The sequence below is a fragment of the Gorilla gorilla genome, chromosome 17 (genome assembly GCF_029281585.2).
Source record: "Gorilla gorilla gorilla isolate KB3781 chromosome 17, NHGRI_mGorGor1-v2.1_pri, whole genome shotgun sequence".
NCBI classification, from domain to species: domain Eukaryota; kingdom Metazoa; phylum Chordata; class Mammalia; order Primates; family Hominidae; genus Gorilla; species Gorilla gorilla.
Genome location: NC_073241.2, coordinates 89,004,102 through 89,028,259, shown reverse-complemented (window position 1 = coordinate 89,028,259; position 24,158 = coordinate 89,004,102). Strand labels below are relative to the sequence as shown.

The following is a 24,158-nucleotide window of genomic DNA, read 5'->3' as shown; positions in this document are numbered from 1 at the left end:
TAGTGGATAGATTTGAAGAGAGTTATTTTTGCCTCTCTAGAATTGATCAGGCTAGGCGCCATGGTTCACGTGTGTAATCCTAGCACTTTGGGAAGCTGAGGTGGGAGGATCGCTTGATCTCAGGAGTTGGAGGCTGTAGTGAGCTATGATTGCACCACTGTACTCCAGCCTGGGTAACAGAGCCAGATCTTGTCTCTAAAATAAATAAATGAAAAATAGAATTGATCACAGCTGGGTTTTAACTAGGTAGCCTCTCAAACATTTAAACAATGAGGTAAAAGTAGGGCAGACAGTAATCAGAAGCACAGCTCTTCTCTAAAGGAAGTATATGCATTCTATTTTCTAGCAACCATTATTGGGTGATTTGATTTAGAGACTCAGTCACCCCCTAATGTCTGATTTAAGCACAATGTTAATGACACCAATGTCAATTCTGCTATTTATTTTAGGCTGTTCTATGACATGGTGCCCTATCCTTAGCTATCAATTTCACAAAGTTATCTTTCATGGAAAGCAAATAAGATGAGACAGGGTGGATGGTCCAACATAACTACATCCCAATTATTGAAGAGAAAAACTAAAATAATCTTAGGTATCATTTATTACCTCTGATGTGATGGGCTTGTTATAGATCCTATTTACTCTTTTCATCAGTTCTATGAGATGGATATTGTCATTCTGTTTTATTTGTGGATAAACTGAGTCCCAGGAAGATGAAGCAAATGTTTCAGGGTCATAGTGGTATTAGGTGGTAGAACTGAATTTCAAACCAAAGTAAAACTTACTTTTAAGTCTAGTTTTTTCCCAACTCCCAGTGCTATTTCTCTAAGTCCAGTTTTTAAAAGAGGAAAGTAAGGTCAACCTCATATCCAGAGGAAAAAAAATGTTTTAAATTAGCATCCTCTGCTGGCATGGGTAGTAGAATTATTTTTATTCCACCATAAAAGATATCTTGGCTCAAATCAAAACACTTTCCAAGTCAGCATTATTACCTGTCAAATTGGCTTGATACCATATTACTGAGTGAATATCTCCCAGTTCTTAATAAACATTAAGTAACTCTTACCCTTACTGAGTTAAGGGAGATAAACAGGGTTTGCTCTTCAAAAATAAAACGAGATGTTGTTAGCATTGGAATGACAGACACTCAAAGGAGTCAGCTCATAAGTCCTCGGGAGATTCAAATCCATTTTCTAGAACAGGGACATCACAGCATGAGCCAGTGGCCCCACATCTGCTGCTGGCCCCTTGTCCTTCCTTTGTTCATGCTCATGGGGACAAGTGATGGGTCAGAGCAGCTGCAGCTCCTGCCATCTCTATTTGTTGCAAAGGGAGCTGCAGAATTGAGTGGTGTTAGAACACACTTCTCCACCCCAAATCCCAGGTTTGATCCTATAGCTCTTGAGTGGTCAAGGAGACTGCCAACTCATATTGCCTCAACAGATACTGATTTGGGGGAAAACCTAGACTGGGCACCTGTGTGTTACAACTTTCCAGACCAAATAAGACATCCAAATCACATGAATAATTTTTCTTGATATTTTTGGAGATAATCACGTAGCAAGAAGGTTCTCTTTTTTCTATTTGTACATTTTGGAGTGGCCTACCCAAGTATAAAGCTAACTAATCTATGAAAATCACTTTTATTTCAAAATTGGGCAAAAATGGTGTGATTCTATCATGGACACAGGAATCAGATATTTCTTCCTGCCTTGGGAGAAAATTCCAGAGACCAACAGCTTCAATCAACTTTCAGAATTTGTGCAAGTTAAAACTAAGACAGGCTTAGTGCAAAGGTAATGTACACACCCAAAAACCAGGGCTTTAACATCCATTTACTGTTTTAAAAACTTTTTTTTTAATTCTTCTTGCCTCAAACAGTCCCCCACAATGGTTTGGAGACTGGCACACTTTCACACCTTCCAAGATGTAACCCTAATTCTCTAAGCAGACCTGGCTATATACGTCAATCAAAACTGAAACTGAAGGAAAGGTATCAGGGCAATTGTTTATTTTAGGGATATCTTATCGTATGCCTATCACTCACAGTACAATATGAACTTTACCCACACTTGTTGAGCCTTGTTTCACCTTACCTTACAGTTAGGTGACTGTTGCTATATTTCAGGGAGACCGGGGGAATAATCTGTCATTTTTTTCAAGCAATTTATAGGCTTTTCTTTTATGGTTACCTTGAATCTCATGACTGATCATGTAAATATCCTGAGTTGACTTCTGAGAATTTGAGAACCAACTTGTGATCTGCTTGAAACGTGGCCCAGGACTTTCTGCTTATACAGCCCTGCCAATTAACATAACATCAGCTTTATTTTACTATTTGATCCTGATTTTTCCTTTGCCTTAATTTCTTTATCTAATTTTGCCCTATACTACATATACTTTGTGTACATATGTACACACACACACACACAATAAAATAGTTTATTTTTTGTCAGCCACCACAAATCCTTTTTATAGGAAAATCTTTAAATGGTGAAATGAATTGTCCCAATTGGTGATGGTCTGTTCTTTATATTCTGATTTTCTCCAAATAAGACGTTGGAGTCCCTTAAAACTGGGAAGAGACAACTGGTTTTATTTAGAAGCATATTCTCTGCCCTGTGGCCTGGTGTTTACTTTTCTTTTTTCCTTTCACTTTACTTTTGTACACAGCCATCTCTCTATTCTCCAGCCAGTCACCCCACCCCCAGGCAACATGCAGCAGTACTACTTAACAATACCTGGTCTACCAGGGATTCTAACCTATAACATAGTATGCACTAGAAAGCCCCAGTCACAGCCCCACATCCCCAGGACACAGTAAATTGTATAACTATCTGCTCTCTGGTTTGTTTCAGGGAAACTGACAGATCTTTATGAAAAACATTGCAGAGAGTGGTATGCTGAAAAGAAATAATCACATAATCACACACGGCCTCCCCCAAGGAGCATTTAGGGCCCTATCATTAATCTTTGTAACACTCCTATGAAAGAGGTGGATGGCAATTTCTCTCAGGACAGTGTTTCGTAGGTGAGGGGACAGGGCAGGCCTGGGCTTGCACATGGTCTAGAAGGGAATAAAGAAAACTCAGCACCCTTGAGGCTCCCACCAGTCAGCCCCAGCACTGACATCTCCCATGTAGCCCGCAGCCTGGGCAATGCAGGTTTTGTCTTTTACAGGAGTATTTAGCTTTTTGGGGGCAGGTATCCATATATGGCCATCCATAGCTCTTTCCGGCTTGGCAGTGCTCCCCAGACCAGCAACTCCTCACTGCACCCCATGCTGTCAGTAGCTGGCAGTAGGTTGAAATTACAGGCCTCTAGGCAAAGGTTTTTCAGAAGGTTTCAGCTCCAGATCACCTCTTACAGAAATGTATGAAATGCTCTGACCACCCACCGTTGGGATTTCCTCCCTGTGCAAACCTGAGCTGTTGGCTGGGCCCCAGCAACTTCTCTAACCCCTTATTCTCATAGGCACTCAGCACCAGGAGCTGAAAATAAAAAGGCGGCAAAGTCGGCTCCGATGCCAATCTTCTGCCACACAGCTGTGTATAATGGTTTTGCTGTTATCATTTTGCAGCCTGAATCACTTTCCCTGAAATGCTGCAGGTCTGCACTTGCGGCCTAGTAACTATTTAATGAAACTGATAATTAATCTCCTATACCACGCTCTGTTACTTGTAGAACTAACGTCCACAATGCAACAGTAGAAGAATAAAATGAGTAAAGATGAGAAAAAAGACAGCAAGTTGTCAAGATACAGTAATTGGTAAGGAATTAAAAATAGAACCTCCTACCAGATTACAAGATGGCCTCTCCCTTCCAAGATGGATATCAAACACTTTTTTGTCACAATCTGAAGAGATACAATTATCATAAGCCCCAGAAGGGGTTTCTTCCTCATGTGCTTAGTGAGGTCTGTCTTTAGGAACCCAAACAACTGTTATAAAGTGGATTCCTATATATCTAGGAAGTGAAAAGCTAGAAGGCAAAAACGTAAAGTTCTGTGCAATACAATAATTACGTTACAAGTAATAATGTTTACAGGGCACTCAACATATGCCAGGCATGATAAACAAAATGCTATAGAAGCATTGCTTCATTTAATACTCATAAAAATTGATGAGAGATATTTCCCCATTTTACAGATGAGAAAACAGAGTGTCAGAAGTAAATTGCTTCAGATCACTCCTCCAGGAAACCGAACAGCCTGAGTTTGAATCCAGTTTTTTCTGACCTCATGGTTTTTTTTTCTGACCTCATGATGATCACTCTCCAGTTTTGCAACATCCTGAAATGTCTTCTGAATTATCAAATAAAAATTAACTCATTTGTGTTAAGTAGCAGTGTCATATTTTAATATCAAGTGGGTGGTCTTCCGAATATGTAAGTTTTGTAAAATAAGCCAACAAAAAACACACCTCACGGAACTAAGAAATCAGATGCTCAGATTGAAGGGATATTGTGGGAACCAAATAAAATCTTGAATATGAAAAATCTTAGGAAAAGACATAGCATTCTACGGAAGAATGAGAATGTCATTGCTATCAAAAATATCAGTGTGGGCTGGCTGCTATGGCTCACGCCTGTAATCCCAGCACTTTGGGAGGCCGAGTTGGGCAGATCACTTGAGGCCAGGAGTTTAAGACCAGCCTGGCCAACATGGTGAAACTCTGTCTCTACTAAAAATACAAAAATTAGCCGGGTGTGGAAGCATGCGTCTGTAATCCCTGCTACTTGGGGTGCTGAGGCAGAAGAATCTCTTGAACCCGGCAGGCGGAGGTTGCAGTGAGCCAAGATCGAGACACTGCACTCCAGCCTGGGCGACAGAGTGAGACTCCGTCTCAAAAAAGAAAAAAAAAAAAGTCAACGTGTATGTGATACGTGTGGTAATTCTCAGTTGACCAGCATATTCTGTATATCAAAATATGTGCTTACCTAACCAATTTACACACCGGTCACTTGTGAACAAGCCACCTTTTTACCTCGTTGTCCTGTGAGATGCAGAACCACGCATATTTTAGAGCTTAGGCATTAGAACTTTTCCTTTTTCAACTTATTTCTGGGCCACATCCACGTCCCCAGTTTCTCTGGAAAAGGCTGAGAAAACTCCTAAAGCACAACAAAGTGTTAAGCTGCTGACACACGAATAACAATTAGGGTCACCGTCAAGGGAGCCGATTTACGGCCCCCCTCCTCCATTTTCTTGTTACCTATAAACGCGGCTGCATACACTAGCAGGTAGCAGCACCTGTAATTAATTTGCCCCCACGTGTCTCATTTGATAGGGGGAGGGGGGCGTTTCCAGCTCTGATGTGCGCGGCGTGGAAACAGTATTAAAGCCGCTCAGGGCAAGGAGATGTAAGGCTCCCAGAAAGACCTCCTTACTTGTTCCGAACTCGAGTTATGAAGAAGACAGCGCATGGTTTATTGACCAATGAAACAACCGGAGAACTTTCTTCTAAAGGTTTTAAGGAAGAGTGATTACACTATATAAATAGCGCTATTTCAGGTTTGAACAATTTGAGAGGCCCGTTGTAGCCTTTCAACTCCTCCTTCCTCATATAATCTAAGAGAAAAGAAGACTAAGATAGTTGCAAAGCTCAGGGTAGGTCCTCACGGAGGAAAGACGAACACTGGCCTGACCCTGGGCTTTAGAAACCCATGGACAACAGGAAGGAAGCTTATTAACCCCTCTCTTCCCCCTCCCTCTTTTCCCCGGTGGAGAATCAGCTCCTCCTCCTCCCGGTCGTGCGACCCTGGTGCAAAATGCAAACAACCGCCCGCTTTCCCCACCCTGCGCGGTTCTCCCAGAGGAGGGAGAGGGAAGAGGCGAGGGCGCAGCCCCAAGCCGAGTCCAGCAAGTCTGTCAATCGGGCGTGAACGTCCCGACGAGACAACTTGAACCTCAGGGCCCTCGCGCCAGCCGGACACCGCAGGTACCCCCTTTACCTGCTTCTCTGCTGGGTTTGCATCCGATACCCCAACTCCTAGCCTTATTTTCCCCCCAGCCCCATAATATTCCGGACCCCTACTCCCCTTGCAGGTGGTGCAAACGCCCCTGCTCTCCGGCGCCCCCTGCCGGGAAGAGGGAAGGCGGCGGCGGCCGCGGAGGAGCAGGACGCGGGGCCCGGACGGAGCTCGGCGCTGGGAAGAAGCCGGGAGCTTCCCTGATGGTGCCGCCGCCTCCGAGCCGGGGAGGAGCTGCCAGGGGCCAGCTGGGCAGGAGCCTGGGTCCGCTGCTGCTGCTCCTGGCGTTGGGACACACGTGGACCTACAGAGAGGAGCCGGAGGACGGCGACAGGTAAGCGCTGCAAGCCCCAGCGGAGGGCGAGCTCCTGCTTGATGCGCGCCCGGCTCACGGGGTGCGGGCGGTCCTCCCCGGCGCCCACTCCCACAGCGATCCGCACGCCCTCACTTCTCCGGGGGTAAGGAGAGTGCTCAGCTGTCCTGGGCGACACTTTCCTCCGCTCCCGGGTATCAACCTTTGCGCCCTGCCATCCGTGGGTCGCGTCAGGGATACCCTTCGCCCCGCGTTCCTGCCTCCCCCCGGGTGCCACACTGGTTGGCACAGCTCGTGAACCCCGCTTCCTTTCTCCTGGAGCTGGTTCGCTTTGTCGTGACCCTCGCTTGGCTCGTCCCTGTGGCCGGAGTCTGCCCCGCGTACGCGTTTGGGGGCCAGCCCCTGCCCAGCGCGCCGGGACGCGGAGCCTGGCGATCCCCACGCGCCAGGGATTCCCCAGCGCGCGCTGCCCGCCTCCGCTCTCCCGCTGAGAATCGAACATTTCTTCTGCACTTTTTCATAGAGAAATCTGCTCAGAGAGCAAAATCGCGACGACTAAATACCCGTGTCTGAAGTCTTCAGGCGAGCTCACCACATGCTACAGGTAAGCCTGGTGGCTCTGCGGGCTGTTCGCCACTGCGCACCGGGGCTGGCTGGGGAGGCGGCGCTGTAAAGGAGGGGTTTGGAAACGCGCTTGGGACCCGAGCAGCGTTTACGCTGGAACCTGCTGGGTGCGTGCCGCGCGGTGCGAATCTTTGAGGGTTGGTTGGATCGGAGTCAGAGCAACACTGAGCAACTAACTTTGCGTCTAGGGTGTGTGCCCTGAGATCCTGAGGATGGTTGCCGCTCCCTGAAATACTTGCGTGGTGAAAGTCGGAGAAGAGGTTTCAAGTCTGTGAAAGAGATTGGATTGGATTTTGGGTGTAAACAGTGGGGCATAGCAAACACGGGTGGCTGCTTTCGTATTTGTGTTTTGTTTTGAAAGTACAGCGTCAACAAGGCAATTCTTGGCACTTGTCTGTCTTCTGACCTATTGGGGCAGAGTGTGGCTGTCACGGCCTCTGGACAAAAAAGTAGGGGGAGGATTGTGAGTGGTTGTGTTGAGTGAAAACAAAAAGATTGTTTTGAGGCAGAGGAAAAAAGTCTTTCTAAAAATGTGGGCCACAGATTCACCTGGGTATTTGTTAAATGAGTGACCCGGGTGCTTGTTAAAACTAAGCGTGGATGGGGCTAGGGAATCGGTAGTTATAAAATGTTCCCCAGGTGGTTCTTGTCTCTGAAAGGAGAGAACCACTGTTCTACTTGCAGCCTTTTGGAGATGAGGGTTGATTTAGGTTTTTCACCATTGAATTCTTGGTTCTGTTCCAGTGCTCTCACTGGATAGGGGAACATGCACCCATAAACGTTTATTGGATATCTGCGTTTTAGAGGCGCTGTACAAGGTAATGTGATCATATGCCCACACCTGACTGTCTCTGGAGACTCACATGCTCTGTTCGGGTTGCCAGGATAAATACTGAGTAGTACAAGGTAACGCAGCAGTCCCTAGAAACGAACTTGAAAGAAAACAATGTTTTATTCCTCATAAGGTTGTAGCCTGTGAATCAATCATAGCGTTTCTTGCAGGTGAGAGTATTTCATATACCCAAAGGTTCAGACCAAGTGGTTCCACGGCTGTCAGTTTATGGGTGCAAAAGCACCATCAGTTACATCGCGTACTTCTGCTCTTAAATCTGTTGTTGGCAGTGAAGGACAACAATCACTTAGGCAAATCAAGTCATTCCTTGGGCTTAGGAAAGGCTCCTTTCTCTTGGCGTGTGCGGGGGGTGAACGCTGAACAAAATGAGAGAGGTAGTAGAGGAGAAAGGAGTATGTTCAATTGGCAGGTTAAGACTTCAAGAGGCTAACTGGGTGAGCAAGGTCACCGAGCTGGTGAAGTGACCTGGTGGTGCTGGCAGCAGGATTGCTTGCCTGGTTCCAGCCGTGTCTTTCATCCACACGACCACAGTGTTTCTTAGGACACATTGTTTTCCTATCAGCACAGTATAAAGCCTCGAATTTAACATGGGAAATGTCTCTGAGATGGTTTGCTCATTTTTCAGTCCCTGAAGGTCGGACTTCACATAAATCAGTGACAGTTACAGAATGCATGTTAGATTTTCAGAAACCATTTGGTGCCTGATTGTTTGTTAATGCCATTACTGTCGTCTTTTCCAGACTTCTTAAAGCAGTGTGATGTTTCTTTTGTACTCTTTGAACAGGAGACACTAGCAGCACCTTGGCATGTGTTTTCACTAATAGCTACTCAAATTGCTATGAGATCTCGCAAAAATGATATTTTATATCAAGGAGAATAAAGAACTTTGTTTAAAGGAATGGGAAACGATGCTTTCAGCTTGAAAGTGGTGTTGATCCTTGTGTATATGAAAAGATCTTAGATTTTGTTTTTAGATCTATTTTCTCTATGGAAGTCAAGAGTTCTCTGTATTCCGTTGGTCTTATCCTGTTTCTATAATCTACTCATCTTGAATCCCAAGAATAGAGGATATTATTTTCCTTAGTTTGTGACTTGATTGTCCTAGCCCTTTATACCCTCACTATCTCAAGTATCATCTGGAAACCAGCCGCACAGCATGATTTTGGGAGCTTGTTGGAATCCTGGGCCTCTGCCCCCAGATCTCTTAAATCAGAATCTGTCTTAATGAGAGATGCATAAAATCTTGGAGCACTGCTGTAAGAAACCAGTGTCCTCATCCCCAGGACACATGCAGACCTATTTAGACAGATCCTTAAAGGAGCATGGAGGCCTTTGCAATTGACCAAACAGTTAGCTCTCCTACCTCATTAAACTAAAGGTTAAACTAAAGTGAGGTAAAGAAGCAGCATTCCAGGAAGCCAGTCTTTAAAGGTTACTTTGAATTGAGCTGTAAGTAATGCAGCATTACTGATGATGGAATGTTCTTTGACTGTATAGAATTCTCTTTACCAGGTGGCTTTTGGTGAATGGTTTTCAGCACAAGTGAAGGAACTCTGGAAGCCACTTCTGAACTTGAAGTGTGTTTAAAAATGACTTTAAAAAAGTTACTAGGCCGGGCGCGGTGGCTCATGCCTGTAATCCCAGCACTTTGGGAGGCAGAGGTGGGTGGATCATGAGGTCAAGAGATCGAGACCATTCTGGCCAACATGATAAAACCCCGTCTCTACTAAAAACACAAAAATTAGCGTGGTGTGGTGGCACACGCCTGTAGTACCATCTACTTGGGAGGCTGAGGCAGGAGAATAGTTTGAAACCAGGAGGCGGAGGTTGCAGTGAGCTGAGATCTCGCCACTGCATTCCAGTCTGGTGACAGAGCAAGACTCTGTCTCAAAAAAAAAAACAAAAAAACCTTTCCTTAAACAAGAAATATGCTCGTGTGTAGGAAACACTAATAAAACAGTTTTCACTGAGGCTGTGGAATAAACATCCTAATCAACTCTTGACTTCTTAATTAAGAATCTATTGTGCATTTATTACGAGCTCAGAAAAGTCCTAGAAAATGTTTGAGTATAAAACGATAAAATACAATCTCTGGTCTCAGTTTGCAGACTTGATTTTATATCCAAGACTTTGAAACTGTGAGCAATAAGCAATGGTATATGATTGAGTTCAAAGTCATGTAGTTCATGTGCTGTATTAGCGATGGGGAAGAGAGACAAGCAGCTAGAAATGGCTTTTGGGCAAAAGAACGTTTAACCATGTTCTTCAAAATGGTTCTTTGCCCCCCCCCTTTTTTAAAGTGTGCACTTTTAGTCAACTGGTCTCAAGTCGGTGTACAGTTAAGCCCTGGCTGCCTCCACCCACTCTCAGGGAGACCAAAAGCCTTCACACATCTCAAGTTGGGGGACAAAAAAGGGGGACCACAAAAGCTGGTCACAAATGACACAAAGTTTTAAGGAGAAGATTTAAAAAATTTTGCATTACATAATTTACATGAAAGCAATGCTATCACCTCTCCTGTGTGGACTCCGGAGAGGACTGAGCCATTCTTCTTAGAAGCAGGGTGGCGTTTAGGAGGGCAAGGGACTTCCTGCAACAATGCATCTCGCAATATTTGGAATGATTATTTTAAAAAAGGAACAATGTACAGTCAAAGTCCTTGGCCACATTGTAGAGCTTTGGGGTATGCTCGCTCCAACTGACTGCCATCACCTTCACCGCAGAAAACAAGATGAGATAGGTTTGGCTTTGTGTTTTTTGTTTGTGTGTGTGTGTGTGTGTGTGTGTGTGTGTGTGTGTGTTTTGGCTTGACAAAGTGGTTCTTTTAACTGTGTGTTAAATGCTTTTTAAAAACTCGCTGTGATTTTTGGCTTTGGGGTTCATGGAACTCCACGTGGAGGCTAAGTGGTAGGGATGCCCCAGGTGCCTCTCTGCCCTGCCGGTATTCATCTGTCCAGCCAGTGCTGTCTCATGAGGCAGTGTTCTTGCTTAGGGCAGCTCAATGTTCCCATGGGAAATAGTGACATGGGGGATGTAAAACACCCACTTTTCTTTGAGATAATGCAACTGTGTTGCCAAGTCTTGTGGGAATGTGAAAATTAATGTGATATTTCTGCAAATGTGTTTACTTGGAGTGCTTTGAAGAGCAAGGTCCTTTTAATTAGAATAGTACTACCAGATTGATAGCATTGGGCTCTAGGTAAGGACACATTTGAGGAAAGACTGTATAATGCACTTCTCTGGCAAGTCACCAAGTTCCCACGGCGGGGAGTGGGCTTCGATAATGTCAAAACACATAAAATAATATAAACACTTTGCTCTAGTGTGAATCCCAGCTCTACTACTTGGTGGTTTTGTGACCTTGAGCAGTTTTAATATCTGTGCTTTAATTTTCTCATCTGTAAAATGAGCATCCAATTGGTACTTAAACTATAGGGCTGCTGTGAGGATTGTGCCTTAATACATGTAAAATGCTTTGAAAAATTCATGACGCATAGGAAGTGCTATGTTAGTAATACTTCCCATCGTCATCACTACATCTTGCCAAGTCTGCATGTTGAATGTTTTAGATGCTCAATGGATGTTTGTTGAATTTTGTGAGTCGTATGAACTTCATCTTTTTGAAAAAGCAATTTGAGACCACAGCCAGAAACATCACTTGTTTGCAGATGCTATTTTCAAATGTAGGAGAGCCCAGAAACCTAGTGCCCTGGGGAAATTAGAGTATCTTTGTTTCCTGCTACCTCCCTGACTAACAGGCTACTCTACTCATGACCATAAGAGCCAGTGGAAGGCATAGCCTGAACTAGAACTTGAAGTTACACCACTTTCATCCCTTCCCCAGGATTATGAAGGGTCTTACTGGCAGAAGGAAGACTAGAAATCAGATCCTCAGCCCCAGGCCCATTCTGATTTCTCTCTCCTCTGCTTGTTTCCCTGTCCTGTGGCTGGCATAGCTGAGGCCAGGTACTGAGGGCAGCTCTGTGAAGACTTGGCTCATTCAGGGCATGTAGTTCAGGGAGGAAACAAAATGAAAGTTGCGAAGAACTCTAGCTGGGCGCGGTGGCTCACGCCTGTAATCCCAGCACTTTGGGAGGCCAAGGCGGGCGGATCACAAGGTCAGGAGTTTGAGACCAGCCTGGCCAACATGGTGAAACCCCGTCTCTACTAAAAGTACAAAAATTAGCTGGGCATGGTGGCACACGCCTATAGTCTCAGCTACTCAGGAGGCTGAGGCAGGAGAATCACTTGAACCTGGGAGGCGGAGGTTGTGGTGAGCCAAGATCATGCCACTGCACTCCAGCCTGGGCAACAGAGCGAGACTCCATCTAACAAAAAACAAACAAAAAAAACTTGTGAAGAAGAGAGCAGGGGCTAGTTGGAGATGGTTTTGTCCAGAATGACCTGAATCACACACCTTGCATGCTGAAGGCAGCTTCTCCTCTCCTGTGTTAGGCCATCTCTAGCATGGGCTGTCAACCCTCTGAGAGCATGAGCCATCTGTCCTCATTCATGACTATATCCTCAGAGGCTAGCTCCATGCCTGGACAGAGAGGTTGTTCTATACATATTTGCTGGATGACAGAATGACTATGTTAAAAGTAAACAATAAGATTTAACTGAAATCTGTTAGGTCTTCAGGAACTTCTCTTGCTATCCAAATGTGCTTTATTTAAAATCTGAGCTAGGAAGACTCTTCTAAAAACCAGAGATTAACTGGACCTCTGAGAAGCTGCCATTATTTTCATTGGTTCCCAGTTAGATCCGCTTAACTTTAATTGCTAATGTGTAACAGGTGCTAGATTCTGGCAGCTATAGCTAACTCCTTGAACTTGCCATCTTAAATAACACCTGAAGAGGACATGTGGGTTCCTGCCCATGTGTTTAATTGTGCCACAGACACTGGCTTTGGAGTAGAGGATCAAGGTTTTAAAGGGGGTCCCCCGCCTTCCCACAAGAACAGGTGTTCGAGGGAGGGAAGGTTCTGTATCACTTCTCACTCACTCTCAGAGAAACAATACAGAGTAATTGGAAACAATTTTAACTCAGTAACCACAAAAGGCTGCTCTTTCACTGGTGTGTGCTTTGAGATCAGATCCAGTTGCTACTCTGGTTGCTGCCCAACTTCCTATGGTTAACTTCATCCTTTGTAAGTGAAGCTGGGGTGGGTGCACCCGGAAAAGCCAAATGCCTCTTTCTTGATTCTAGATATTCTATCTTCTCAGGAGAAGGCTTGCATTTCAATCAGCAGCTTTCCCAAACCCTGCTGTTCTCCTGCTCAGCAGGACCGGAGCTCCTTTTGTGAGTTTAGAGGGTCTGCTGGCATTTGAGGCATTGTTGAGTATCTAGAGAACAAAGATCACATTCTGTTTTAGATTATTGCTTTTATTTGCGGGATGAAAAAGTAAACAGCTATAACATCTGCAGTTCCTCTTCTGCCAAGTGAGGTCCTTTTTTTCTGTGAAGCTATTGACTGATTTTAAATAGTGTTTTAATTAGCTATTGACTAATTTTAATCTTATGAACAAGCTTCATTTACTTAGTCAACGAATACTTGTTGGGTGCTTACAATCTGCCAGGCACCGTTCTAGACATTTAGAATATATCTGAAAATTGGACAAACCCCCAACAACAAGAAAAATCCTCTGTCCTCATGGAATTTTAATTCCCTTTATCTTTCAGTAAAGGAATTTTGACCTAAAGATTTCCTTTGGGACCTTTTTAAGATACTTGTTTTGGACATACATTTGATTAATGTCACACTTTGGAGGTTAAGATCTTAATTTCCGGTAGCCCAGCTGTGTCCTTTCAGCAACAGAAATCCCACAGCTTCAAGCAGAGTCAGGAAAACCCAGGGATGGTGGTAACAGAAGGTTTTCTGCAGAGGCGCTAGCAAGAACTTAGCATGTACCGCAAGTTTCTTCCAAGAATTATTGCAATGTGAAAGCATTACAAAGAGGAGGTGTTATTTTGTCATGTGACCTGTGATGTGGATAGCAGCATCAGAGTTGCCCCACTAGGGACAAATACCCCAAGCCCAGTTCACCTAGGCCAGCCTCATGTTTTCCGACAGTGACTGTAAGCAGAGTTTTAAAGAAGGCGTGCCCCTCCAACATTGCTTGACTCTCCACATAATGCATTATAGATCTGTCATCATATAAGTATGTGACACTTCTTGAACAGTTAGTTTCCAGCTTGAAACACCTGTAGAGAATGGGGTGGTAGTGATGCCTACACACTTAATCCTCATTAAGCAAAATGTCGCATCTTTCTAGCTTTAAGGTATGATCCATGTGTGCCAAGAGCCAATGTGAAAGCTTGGATGAATATGTTGCCACCTTATTGGTTGCAGTAGAACTAGTTCATCTTACCATGCCCTTGAGGACTTCAGAAACTGGGACCACATCCGTTCTAGACCTTTCCTTCTTGGCCACTCCTGTGGGATATTCTGTTTGCCTCATCTGGAGTGAAGCTTCTCATCCTTGGTCCTCTGGGAATGACAGGGACGGATGTCAGCCCCGTGGGCTGTCCCACAGGAGGCTATGTAAACAGAACTGGCGGGAGATACAGGGGGGCTCTCAACAGGCAGGGTCTAATCCTGGGAGTTCGGTAGAGAGCAGGGATTGGCAAACTAGGACCCATGGCTTGTTCTTGTACTACTAATAGTTTGAGTAGTTTTTGTTTTGAAAGCATTGCAAAAGAACACACAGAATCCCAATTTGGCCCCCAAAGTCCCAGATATTTACTGCCTAGCCCCTTACAAAAGAAAACTTGACTCCTGTAGATCCACTTTAATACAAACACCAGGAGTGGGGCTTTCCATCTATAACACCTCATCCACATGTCTGAATTCTCAAGGTGACCTTGGGACGGTCACTTACTCATCTTCATCTTTGGGTCACTTACTTGTGTATCACCTTATTTATATTACAGTGTTTGGATTTCTTGGCCAAGCATCTTTAGTTGTCACTTGGTTTTCTGATCTCCAGGAATCATAGTTTTTGTTGAGCTGGAACTTCTTTCAAGTCATCATTCCTAAGTGATACTCGAAATGAGCATAATCTGCCAGTTTCTAAGAAGCTGACTTTATTGCAAGGAGTTGATTGAGCACTCACTTCCTGCTGCCTTTCTACAGCTTTCCATGACAAGCCTTCCTGTGCCAATAGAATAACCCTTGAGTGTTACCTTGGTTTGCTACCTTTCCTCATTGATTTGCATATCAATTATCACATGCTTTGTAGGCTGAAAGCCACCTCTCCATACATTTCAACATGTTAGGGTTTGTTTTTTGTTTTTGTTTTTTGAGACATGGTCTCACTCTGTCGCCTAGACTGCAGTACAGTGGTGCAATCATATCTCACTGCAGCCTCAATCTCCCAGGCTGAAGCTATCCTCCTGCTTCATCCTCCTGAGTAGCTGGGACTACAGAAGCCCACCACCATGCCTGACTAATTTAATTTTTTGTAGAGATGGATTCTTGCTACATTGTCCAGGCTGGTCTTGAACTCCGCAGCCTCCTAAAGTATTGGGATTATAGGCATGAGCCACCACACCCAGCCGAAATGTTAGTTTTGAATTAGTATAGTAGAAAAATTTTTACATTCAAAGATCAAATGATAGCATATATTTGGAGGAATACCCATCGAGGGAAAAAAAGCCATTTTCATTGAAGGTATTCTGAATCAGTTATAACTATATTTTTCCATGTATGGCTAAAAATGTATTATACCACTATACAGGTACCCTATGCAGAATATATCAGTGATTAAACTTAAGAATTTCTTTTTTTTCAAATGGAATCTCTGTTGCCCAAGCTGGAGGGCAGTGGTGCAATCTCAGCTCACTGCAGCCTCCAACTCCGGGGTTCAAGGGATTCTCCTGCCTCAGCCTCTAGAGTAGCTGGGACTATAAGCATGTGCCACCATGCCCAGCTAATTTTTTTGTATTTTTAGTAGAGATGGGGTTTCACCATGTTGGCCAGGCTGGTCTTGAACTCCTCAGGTGATCCACCCATCTCGGCCTCCCAAAGTACTGGGATTATAGGTGTGAGCCTATAACAGTCTAATAACAGTCTTAAGGTCAGACTGTTAGGACTCCTAAATAGTGATGGCTTTAACAATGACTGTGGAAAACAGTAGTGGAGAAGGAGAGAACAGTCTAAAAGAAATATTCTGAAGCGAGAGAAACAAAGTCTGATAATGGTATTTTGGCAAAGGAAGGGAAAAGTTAGGAAACTGGAATTCATCATTTGATGTAATAGGAAGGTAAAGGAATGATGTGGTGTAGAGAAAAAAACACAGGCACAGATCTGTTCAGAAATAGGATCCTACGGAGATGAAGTTTTGAAAAAATTTAACGTTATGTGGACGTTCATGACCTCTAACATATCCATTTTAACTTAAGTAGGCTAAACTTAGAAAGGTGTATAGATAGACAAATGTAAGCTTTGTAACTCTCTGCTTTTGTCTAGCGCTATTTCCTCGAAGATTGGAGGGCATCTGTAAGCCAGCACAGACCACGCTGTGGCTTTTTCTGTGACTGTGACCTCTTAGCTTTCATTTGGATTGCTCTTGATAATGTGTCCTTGCTTCATTTTGGAATTTTCCCACAAAGAAATGGCTCACTTTTTTTGTGGTGTGAAATTGCATGGTAGAGCAGAGGTGCCTTCCTGGGAACCCACTTAGACCACAGACTTGTTGAACCAACTGCAGGTTGTATGAGAGCAGACGATAATGCCCTTTAGAGGCAAGGTTGCCCCCAAACAAAAATGCACTGGAGTGTAGTTCTGGCCAAATCTGAATGATTAGAAAAACTTAGAATGTAATATCAACAGGCTTTTATCTCTGAGAAAGTCTGAAGGGTTTTAAAAATTCTGTAAAATTGGTTTTGGTATTGTTGGTTTTCTGCAGATCACACTGGCCTAGTTGGGTGGACATAGGGAGGGAGATACTGTGTATGACTGGCAACAACTTATATCTGAAACACAACTGAAAAAGGAAGAAGGGGGGAAGGAAAGGGATGATGATAAAGGGAGCTTTGAATCCAAAATGGATATTACAAAGAAAACATCACAAAAAATAGGTATCACAAAAGGCTTTGAGGTGAGGAACCAAAGATGGATATACAAAAGCATCAAGTACTGTCTGATGAGTGCTTCAGATTGCCCTGTGTGTGAGGACTCACTGTCAGAAGCTGTTCTAGCTTGTCTTTATATTGTGCAAGCTCTTACATAGTGTCAAGGTCACACGCAGGTGCATGGCAGGGCTGGGCTTCAAGGCCAGGCAGTCTGACTCTGGAGCCTGTGTTCTTCTCAACCACTGGGCTTTTGAAGGCCTGACAATTGTGGTTACCTTGCTTTTCTGCCAACTGCAAATTAAAAAGAGACACTTAAAGGAAGGGAGGACTGCTGGAAACAGTGACATTCATCCCAGTGGTTAAAAACAAAAGTTGGACAAGTCATCAAAAGTAGTCACAAAAATCATTCCCACTGACCCCAAAAACCCAGCACACACTGATGCCACTTAATAAAGGGGACACATGGTCATACATACCTTGCTTTCCATGGATATCACTGTCCACAATGTCCTGAGTTATCCAATGAAATGAAATTCTGTTCATCATTGAAGAATAATGGAGATTAAGCTCTATCTAAAATAACAGGGATTAAGCTTTACTATGATGTTACATGTAACTTTCATTTCTGCAGAGCCTCTCTCCAGGATGGTGCCAAATTTGGGGAGATTAGAACCTATTCTGTTCACAGCAAGATATCACTGTTAAAAACGCAGGTGCCCAGGCTTCATCCCAGACCTACCCAATCACAATTTGCATTCTGACAAGGTCACTAGGTGCTTCCTATGCACATCAAGTGTTGAGAAGCACAGTCCTAATCATCACTATAACAACAGAATGTTCTGTTGTTTACTTCTTCCTGGCAAGGTGCTAGGCAGTGATTCTCAGCCTTGACTGTGCATAGAAATCATCCGAGGAGCTTTTTAAAATTCCCAGCATTCAGGCTGCTCCACATACCTTGGCTTGCCACCTTTCACACCAAAGTCATGCCAGAAACTCTGGAGGTGGGTGCCAGGCACCAGGAATTTCTAAAGCTCCTCATGTGATTCCAGTATGCTGAAAACCTCTGACTTAAACTTGAGGAGGAAGCATAAGATTGTGAGCAGGCTGGTGCTTTGTCAGAAGCTGGGTAAATGGTCTTTGTTTATTCCATGGCCACTAAGCCAGGGTCTCTTGTGTCCTTTGCAATTGCTGCAGGTCCAGGTCCCTCAGTGGTCCCTTGGTGACCGTCACTGTGCCTGGTGTCTCCAATCCTTCATTTGTTAGACCGTTTCCATTCTGTGTGGGGTGGTTTGAGGGTGTCAGGGAAGTGATGGAGGGGCTAATAGGAGAATGGATCAAGGATAGGACACGCCTCATGAGTTCTTGGTTTCTTAAGCTGAGCCATTCCAAATCTCAGGGTGCAAATTCCATCACTCTTTATTTTGTATTGTAGGCTCTCAGCTTGGTGTCTAAAGCTACTCAGTGACCTTTGGTGCATTAAAAAAAATAAATTTTGCTTTGTTGCTGCACTGCATGAACCTTCTCCCAAGATATAAACATGGCTCAGTATATTATAAATGAAAGCTTTTCAGTGTCAAGCTGTGTTTTTCTTTCCTTGTGAGTATCAAACACTTTTTTTTTTTACATGGTATGATTGGACATCTACATGCTGTCCAAGATTCTCCTCCCATCCCATCTGTACGCCTTTACTCTCCAGTCCTCCTGATAACTGAAAGAATTTCTCAACCCCTCACCATCCACCCCAGAAAACAAAAGGCTTCTTACGGGCTTGAGTTAACTGTATGCATCACAACATAATGCTTTCTGTGGTTTGACCAGATAGTTATAACTCAAGCTCTGTATTTACTACATGACCTTAAACCAGGCAGTCTCTAAATATGTCTGTCTATAATGCATAGTTTGTACATGTAATTGTCTTTTTGAGTGTTACAACAGCAATTATGCTGACTAAATCATAGAAATGGAAATGATTATAAAGCAAGAAATAAAAGGAAATGCAACTGCATTTTGTGTATAGAGGTACCCCGAGGCTCTTAATGAAGAATCTCTGAATTTGAGGCTGGCAAAACACAAAGTGGTTCATAAGTGACCTGAGTTTAATACATTTCAGAGCTTGCTAGTTTGAGCGTGGCAACCTATTACTGAGGATATTATAGTAATGGAGAATTTTTTTTTTTGAGACAGAGTCCCACTCTATCACCCAGGCTGGAGTGCTGTGGCACGATCTTAGCTCACTGCAACCTCTGCCTCCCAGGTTCAAGCGATTCTTGTGCCTCACCCTTCTGAGTAGCTGGCATTACAGGTGCTTGCCACCACGCCAGGCTAATTTTTGTATTTTTTGTAGAGACAGGGTTTCGCCATGTTGGCCAGGCTGGTCTTGAACTCCTGGCCTCAGGTGATCTGCTTGCCTTGGCCTCCCAAAGTGTAGGAAAGGAGATTTAATGAGAAGGCATGAGAGGATCTGAGTGGACTCCTGACAATTACTCAGCATCTCCACCACTCCCACTGCTTTGTGAGTCCATTTCCAGAAACCCTCAGTGTTTCAGAAGCATATTTTCAGGCCATAAAATATAGGTAAATTATAATCAGCAGAGACCACATTAAGGTCAATGAAAAAGGGTGCTCTAGGCTGAAGACAACTGGCCCTGGGAGTTCTGGTGGTCCAGTTGCTACCCTGCTGTCCTAGGGAAGGAGGGGTTTGAGGTCTTGGCACAGCCGGGGCCATGTCTTGGTGGTCACTGATGTAGGTGGTGAGGTGGGAGCTCATGTGTACTCACTGGGATGCTCCAGCAGGGACACCCCAGCTTGCAGCCCTTGGCCATCTGGCTTTGTTTACTCAGGCAGCATCTCCAGGTCCTGCCTCTTCAGTGAATCCTTCTTTGGCTTTCTTTCTTTCCTTTCTTTTTCCTTTCTTTCCTCTCTTTTTTTGAGATGGAGTCTCACTCTGTCGCCCAGGCTGGAGTACAGTGATGCAATCTTGGCTCACAGCAATCTCCACCTCCTGGGTTCAAGCAGTTCTCCTGCCTCAGCCTCCTGAGTAGCTGGGATTACAGGCGTGTGCCACCACTCCTGGCTAATTTTTTTGTATTTTTAGTGGAAATGCAGTTTTGCCATGTTGGCCAGGCTGGTCTCAAACTCCTGACCTCAGGTGATCCGCCTGCCTCAGCCTCCCACAGTGCTGGGATTACAGGCATGAGCCACCCCGCCTGGCCAACTGTCTTTTTAAAAAAGGAAAACTTCCCACTGTTCAGCCTTTTAAATGTATGACTTGTGTGATCTTAGGAGTTGTGTTCATTTGCTAGCACAGATTGACCCACTATTGGATTTTCCTAACACGTTTGACACATGCTCCTGTGTGTGTCATTGAGGTGATATCTGCGTTTGTCTTGTGAAGCTCAGAGCACTAGGAGCATATCTAAATCCTTATGCCTTGAACAGGTGAGAGTTTCACTCACACTTTTTAGGGTTCTAATATTCAGGGGTTTGGATCCCAAAAGAAACTGCCTTCATGATGAGGGGAAAGCACTTTTATTCTTCTAGGAAAGTGTATGAAAATATATATCACTTTTTCTACCATCCCAGCTGACCTACCCAAGGGAATGGAGATTGTTAGGTTTGGAAAAAAGAAGACAGAGGGATTATTTGATAATTTCTTTACAAAGGAAAGCTCCACTCTGTAGTTCCTACAGGGAAGGGAGGGGGGCACAAGAAGAAAGAACTCTGTTTTGGACATTTTCTTTTTAAGACTTTATTTACCTTGTTTATGATCATGGCAATATTTACTCTGCGTGTTTCACATCATAGCAATGTGCAAGTTAGAACTGAGGGTCATCCCATTTCACCCTTCCAGGGTAAAGACGATCAAAGGGTTGGAGTTTACTTTTCCTAATCTTTCTATGCATATGCTAAGATATCCTTAGACCTACCACTTACAGAAATGGGTTTATTCTACAATTGCTTTTTTTCAGTTAATAGCTAAGGAATACTTACTCCTGGTTAAATAGGGTGCTAAGCCATTTTACAGCATGGTATTTCACAGCATGGCATTTAATTGTATGGAGGCATCATAATTCATCTGTTCACTGGAGAGTTCTCTAAGGAAATGTAGCAGATGCTAAAGGGGGGGGGTCTCTGTTTCAGTATAGTCAGACTTTAAACTTGATATACTTGAAATTAGCATCTTAAGTTTTATCAAAATGAATCAGAAGATCTAATATAACCAGATAGCACGTGGTTCTGGAACTTGGGAGACACGGTCTCTTTTTTTAGATGGAGTCTTGCTCTGTCACCAGGCTGGAGGGCAGTGGCATGATCTCAGCTCACTGCAACCTCCTCCGCCTCCTGGGTTCAAGCAATTCTCCTGCCTCAGCCTCCCCAGTAGCTGGGACTACAGGTGCATGCCACCACTCTCAGCTAATTTTTGTATTTTTAGTAGAGTCAGGGTTTCACCATGTTGGCCAGGATGGTCTCGATTTCTAGACCTCATGATCTGCCCACCTTGGCCTCCCAAAGTGCTGGGATTACAGGCGTGAGTCACTGCGCCCGGTCTGGGAGACATGGTTTTTAATGACCTACCCTCTCCCTACCTTCCACTGCAGGGTCCTCCAGAAACCCTCTGGCTCTCTCCGAACCTCAGAGGAGGGGATGGGGCTTTGCTTGAGTTCCTTCCGGGTCTGACCGTCTGACAGGGACCACTCCCACCTTCACAGAGAGCAGAGTAAACAGAGGCGCGTTTAGTTTACAGCCCAGGGGATTTGCTTAACACAAGGGTGATCATCTGGACTGTGGGAGACTCTGCAGTACTTATCTCTAATCAGCCTTACAAACATGATAGCCATCTTTGCACTGTGGATTTAATCTCTTGAATGGCTTTAATGGTTTCTTCCCCTATTATTAAAAAGGAAAAAGTCTTTTTACTCCCCAGGTCTATGCTTTCAAGTGGGCTGCTATCTGCTGCAGGCTTATGCTGGGTAAGTGCAGGAGCCCATCAAAGTGTTAAGGGCCCTGGCTGGCCACTGGCTGGCTCGCATTTCACTGCTTGCTTTGAAGATGTGCTGTGCCATAGGATAGCAGAACACAGGGTGAAGTATCAGCTTCCTCGCTTCATGGAGAGCTGTAGTCCCACGGCACCCGCTCCCTTCCTAAAAAGGAGAAATTGAGTTGCCTTTGGGCAGACTCCTGCTAATAAAGTGGGAAGAAAAGGGGACATCAGATCAGCTTTCTCATAAAATTTCTTACACATCTTTTATCCTAACATACTGGACTTAGTATGTTTCTTATATTTACTAAGGTTTCTATTACAGACTTATTTTTCAACACGTGTCTCCTTCTGAATGTATTTATTTTATGGACCAAAGAGCCTCTGCTCAGTGTCTCTAAGGGCCCTCGTAAAGACTTCATGTGCAAATTTGCCGGCTGTGGCCTTGCTGCCATTTTCATCGTTCTGCTGCTCCGGGTTCTGGTTCCATATTTGGCTCTGTTTAAAGATTCCGAGGGAAATGGTGACACAAGACAGCTATGCAACTTAGCTATATATGTTTAAAAAGATACCAAACAGCTTTCCATTTTTTTTCCTCAGCCAAATTACCTTCCTAAAAGGATGAGGCTTCTCTTGAATAACCCAGATAATTATCAGGTTTTTGTATTTATTAACATCCTTTCCATATTTAGGCAGTCTCAGCTTAATAAAAAGGTATCTCACTTGAGTTTAGCATGAGATCAACAGGCCGCTGGTTTGAAGCTTGATTCCTTCTAACTTTCTCCTGCTTGCAAGTTAATCTTTCTAATCTGCATTTTAACCTACCCTCCTTTGGAAGGAATGTAGTTAAGGCTGGGGTTGTAACCTGATGGATGAAAGGGAATCTCCACTGCAGCTGTTGTTTTTTCATTGTTTTTTTGTTTGTTTGTTTTGTTTTGTTTTTTCTTTTTTTTTTTTTTTTTTTGAGATGGAGTCTCGCTCTGTCGCCCAGGCTGGAGTGCAGTGGCAGCAATCTCGGCTCACTGCAACCTCCGCCTCCCGGGTTCACGACATTCTCCTGCCTCAGCCTCCCCAGTAGCTGGGACTACAGGCGCCCGCCACCACGCCCGGCTAATTTTTTGTGTTTTTAGTAGAGACAGGGTTTCACCATGTTAGCCAGTGTGGTCTTGATCTCCTGACCTCGTGATCCTCCCGCCTCAGCCTCCCAAAGTGCTGGGATTACAGGCAAACCACCGCGCCTGGCCTTTAGGTGTTCTTTACATGCGTTGTCAAAGGAAAATAGCTTGGGGCCCCCAAATCACTAAACTAAAGGGAAAAGTCAAACTGGAAACTGCTTAGGGCCAGCCTGCCTCCCATTCTATTCAAAGTCACCCCTCTGCTCCCTGAGATAAGTGCGTATCTGATCGGCTCCTTTGTTGTGGTTTTTTTTTTGTTTTTTGTTTTTTGTTTTTTTTGAAACAGGGTCTTGCTCTGTCGCCCAGGCTGGAGTGCAGGGGCGCGGTCTCTGCTCACTGCAATCTCTGCCCCCTGAGCTCAAGTGACCCTCCTGCTTCAGTCTCCCGAGTAGCTGGGATTACAGGCATGCGCCACCATGCCCAGCTGATTTTTGTATTTTTAGTAGAGACGGGGTTTCACCATGTTGTCCGAGTTGGTCTCGTCCTGACCTCAGGTGATTTACCTGCCTCGGCCTCCCAAAGTGCTGGGATTACAGGCACGAACAACTGTGCCCGGCCTTGATTGCCTCTTTTGGAATGTAACCATGTCTCTTACCTACAACCTGGAAGCTCCGTCCCCGCTTCAAGCTGTCCCGCCTTTCTAGACTGAACCAATGTTCATCTTACATATGTCGGTTGATGTCTCATGTCTCCCTAAAACCAAAGTGCACTCTGGCCACCTTAGGCACATGTAGTCAGGACCTCCTGAGGCTGTGTCACGGACGTGCATCCTCAACCTTAGCAAAATAAACTTTCTAAATTAACTGAGACCTGTCTTAGATTTTGGGGACTCACAGCACTATCATCATTAAAATTTTGGGGACTCACAGCACTATCATCATTAAAAGATTCAAGTTTATTTTGAGGGTGAAAAGCTGAATGTTTTTCTCTCAGAATGTAGCTTATAATTATGAACATTTTTCAGATACACCAATGGAGAGTCATATGCTCGTACGAAAATTCTGCTATGTTTGTTTCATCTGTCCCTCTTACTCCCTGCTAAAGTATTCTAAAGCAAATCCCAGACATGTCACTTACCACTACATATGTCAGCATTCATCTCTAAAATGTAGGGTGTTCATATGTTACCAAAATTGTCATTATCACACAGAAAAACAACTCAATATAAAT

The 24,158-nt window shown here is 44.2% G+C and overlaps 1 protein-coding gene across 4 annotated transcripts in view; it reads left to right on the top strand.

Annotated features, from left to right (window-relative positions):
* Nucleotides 1-5,338: 5,338 nt before the first annotated feature.
* The window catches only part of CCBE1 (collagen and calcium binding EGF domains 1), a 290,499-nt gene continuing 271,679 nt past the window's right edge, over nucleotides 5,339-24,158 (top strand). The window contains exons 1-3 of one of the 4 annotated variants that reach the window (XM_019014286.4): nucleotides 5,339-5,939; nucleotides 6,047-6,304; nucleotides 6,807-6,887. In XM_019014286.4, coding sequence (XP_018869831.3) covers nucleotides 6,174-6,304; nucleotides 6,807-6,887 — 212 coding nt within the window. In that variant the 5' untranslated portion in view covers nucleotides 5,339-5,939; nucleotides 6,047-6,173. Of the gene's footprint in view, nucleotides 6,305-6,806; nucleotides 6,888-24,158 lie in introns of all 4 variants that reach the window. The other 3 variants (XM_063699277.1, XM_055368262.2, XM_063699276.1) reach the window with 3 other exon arrangements.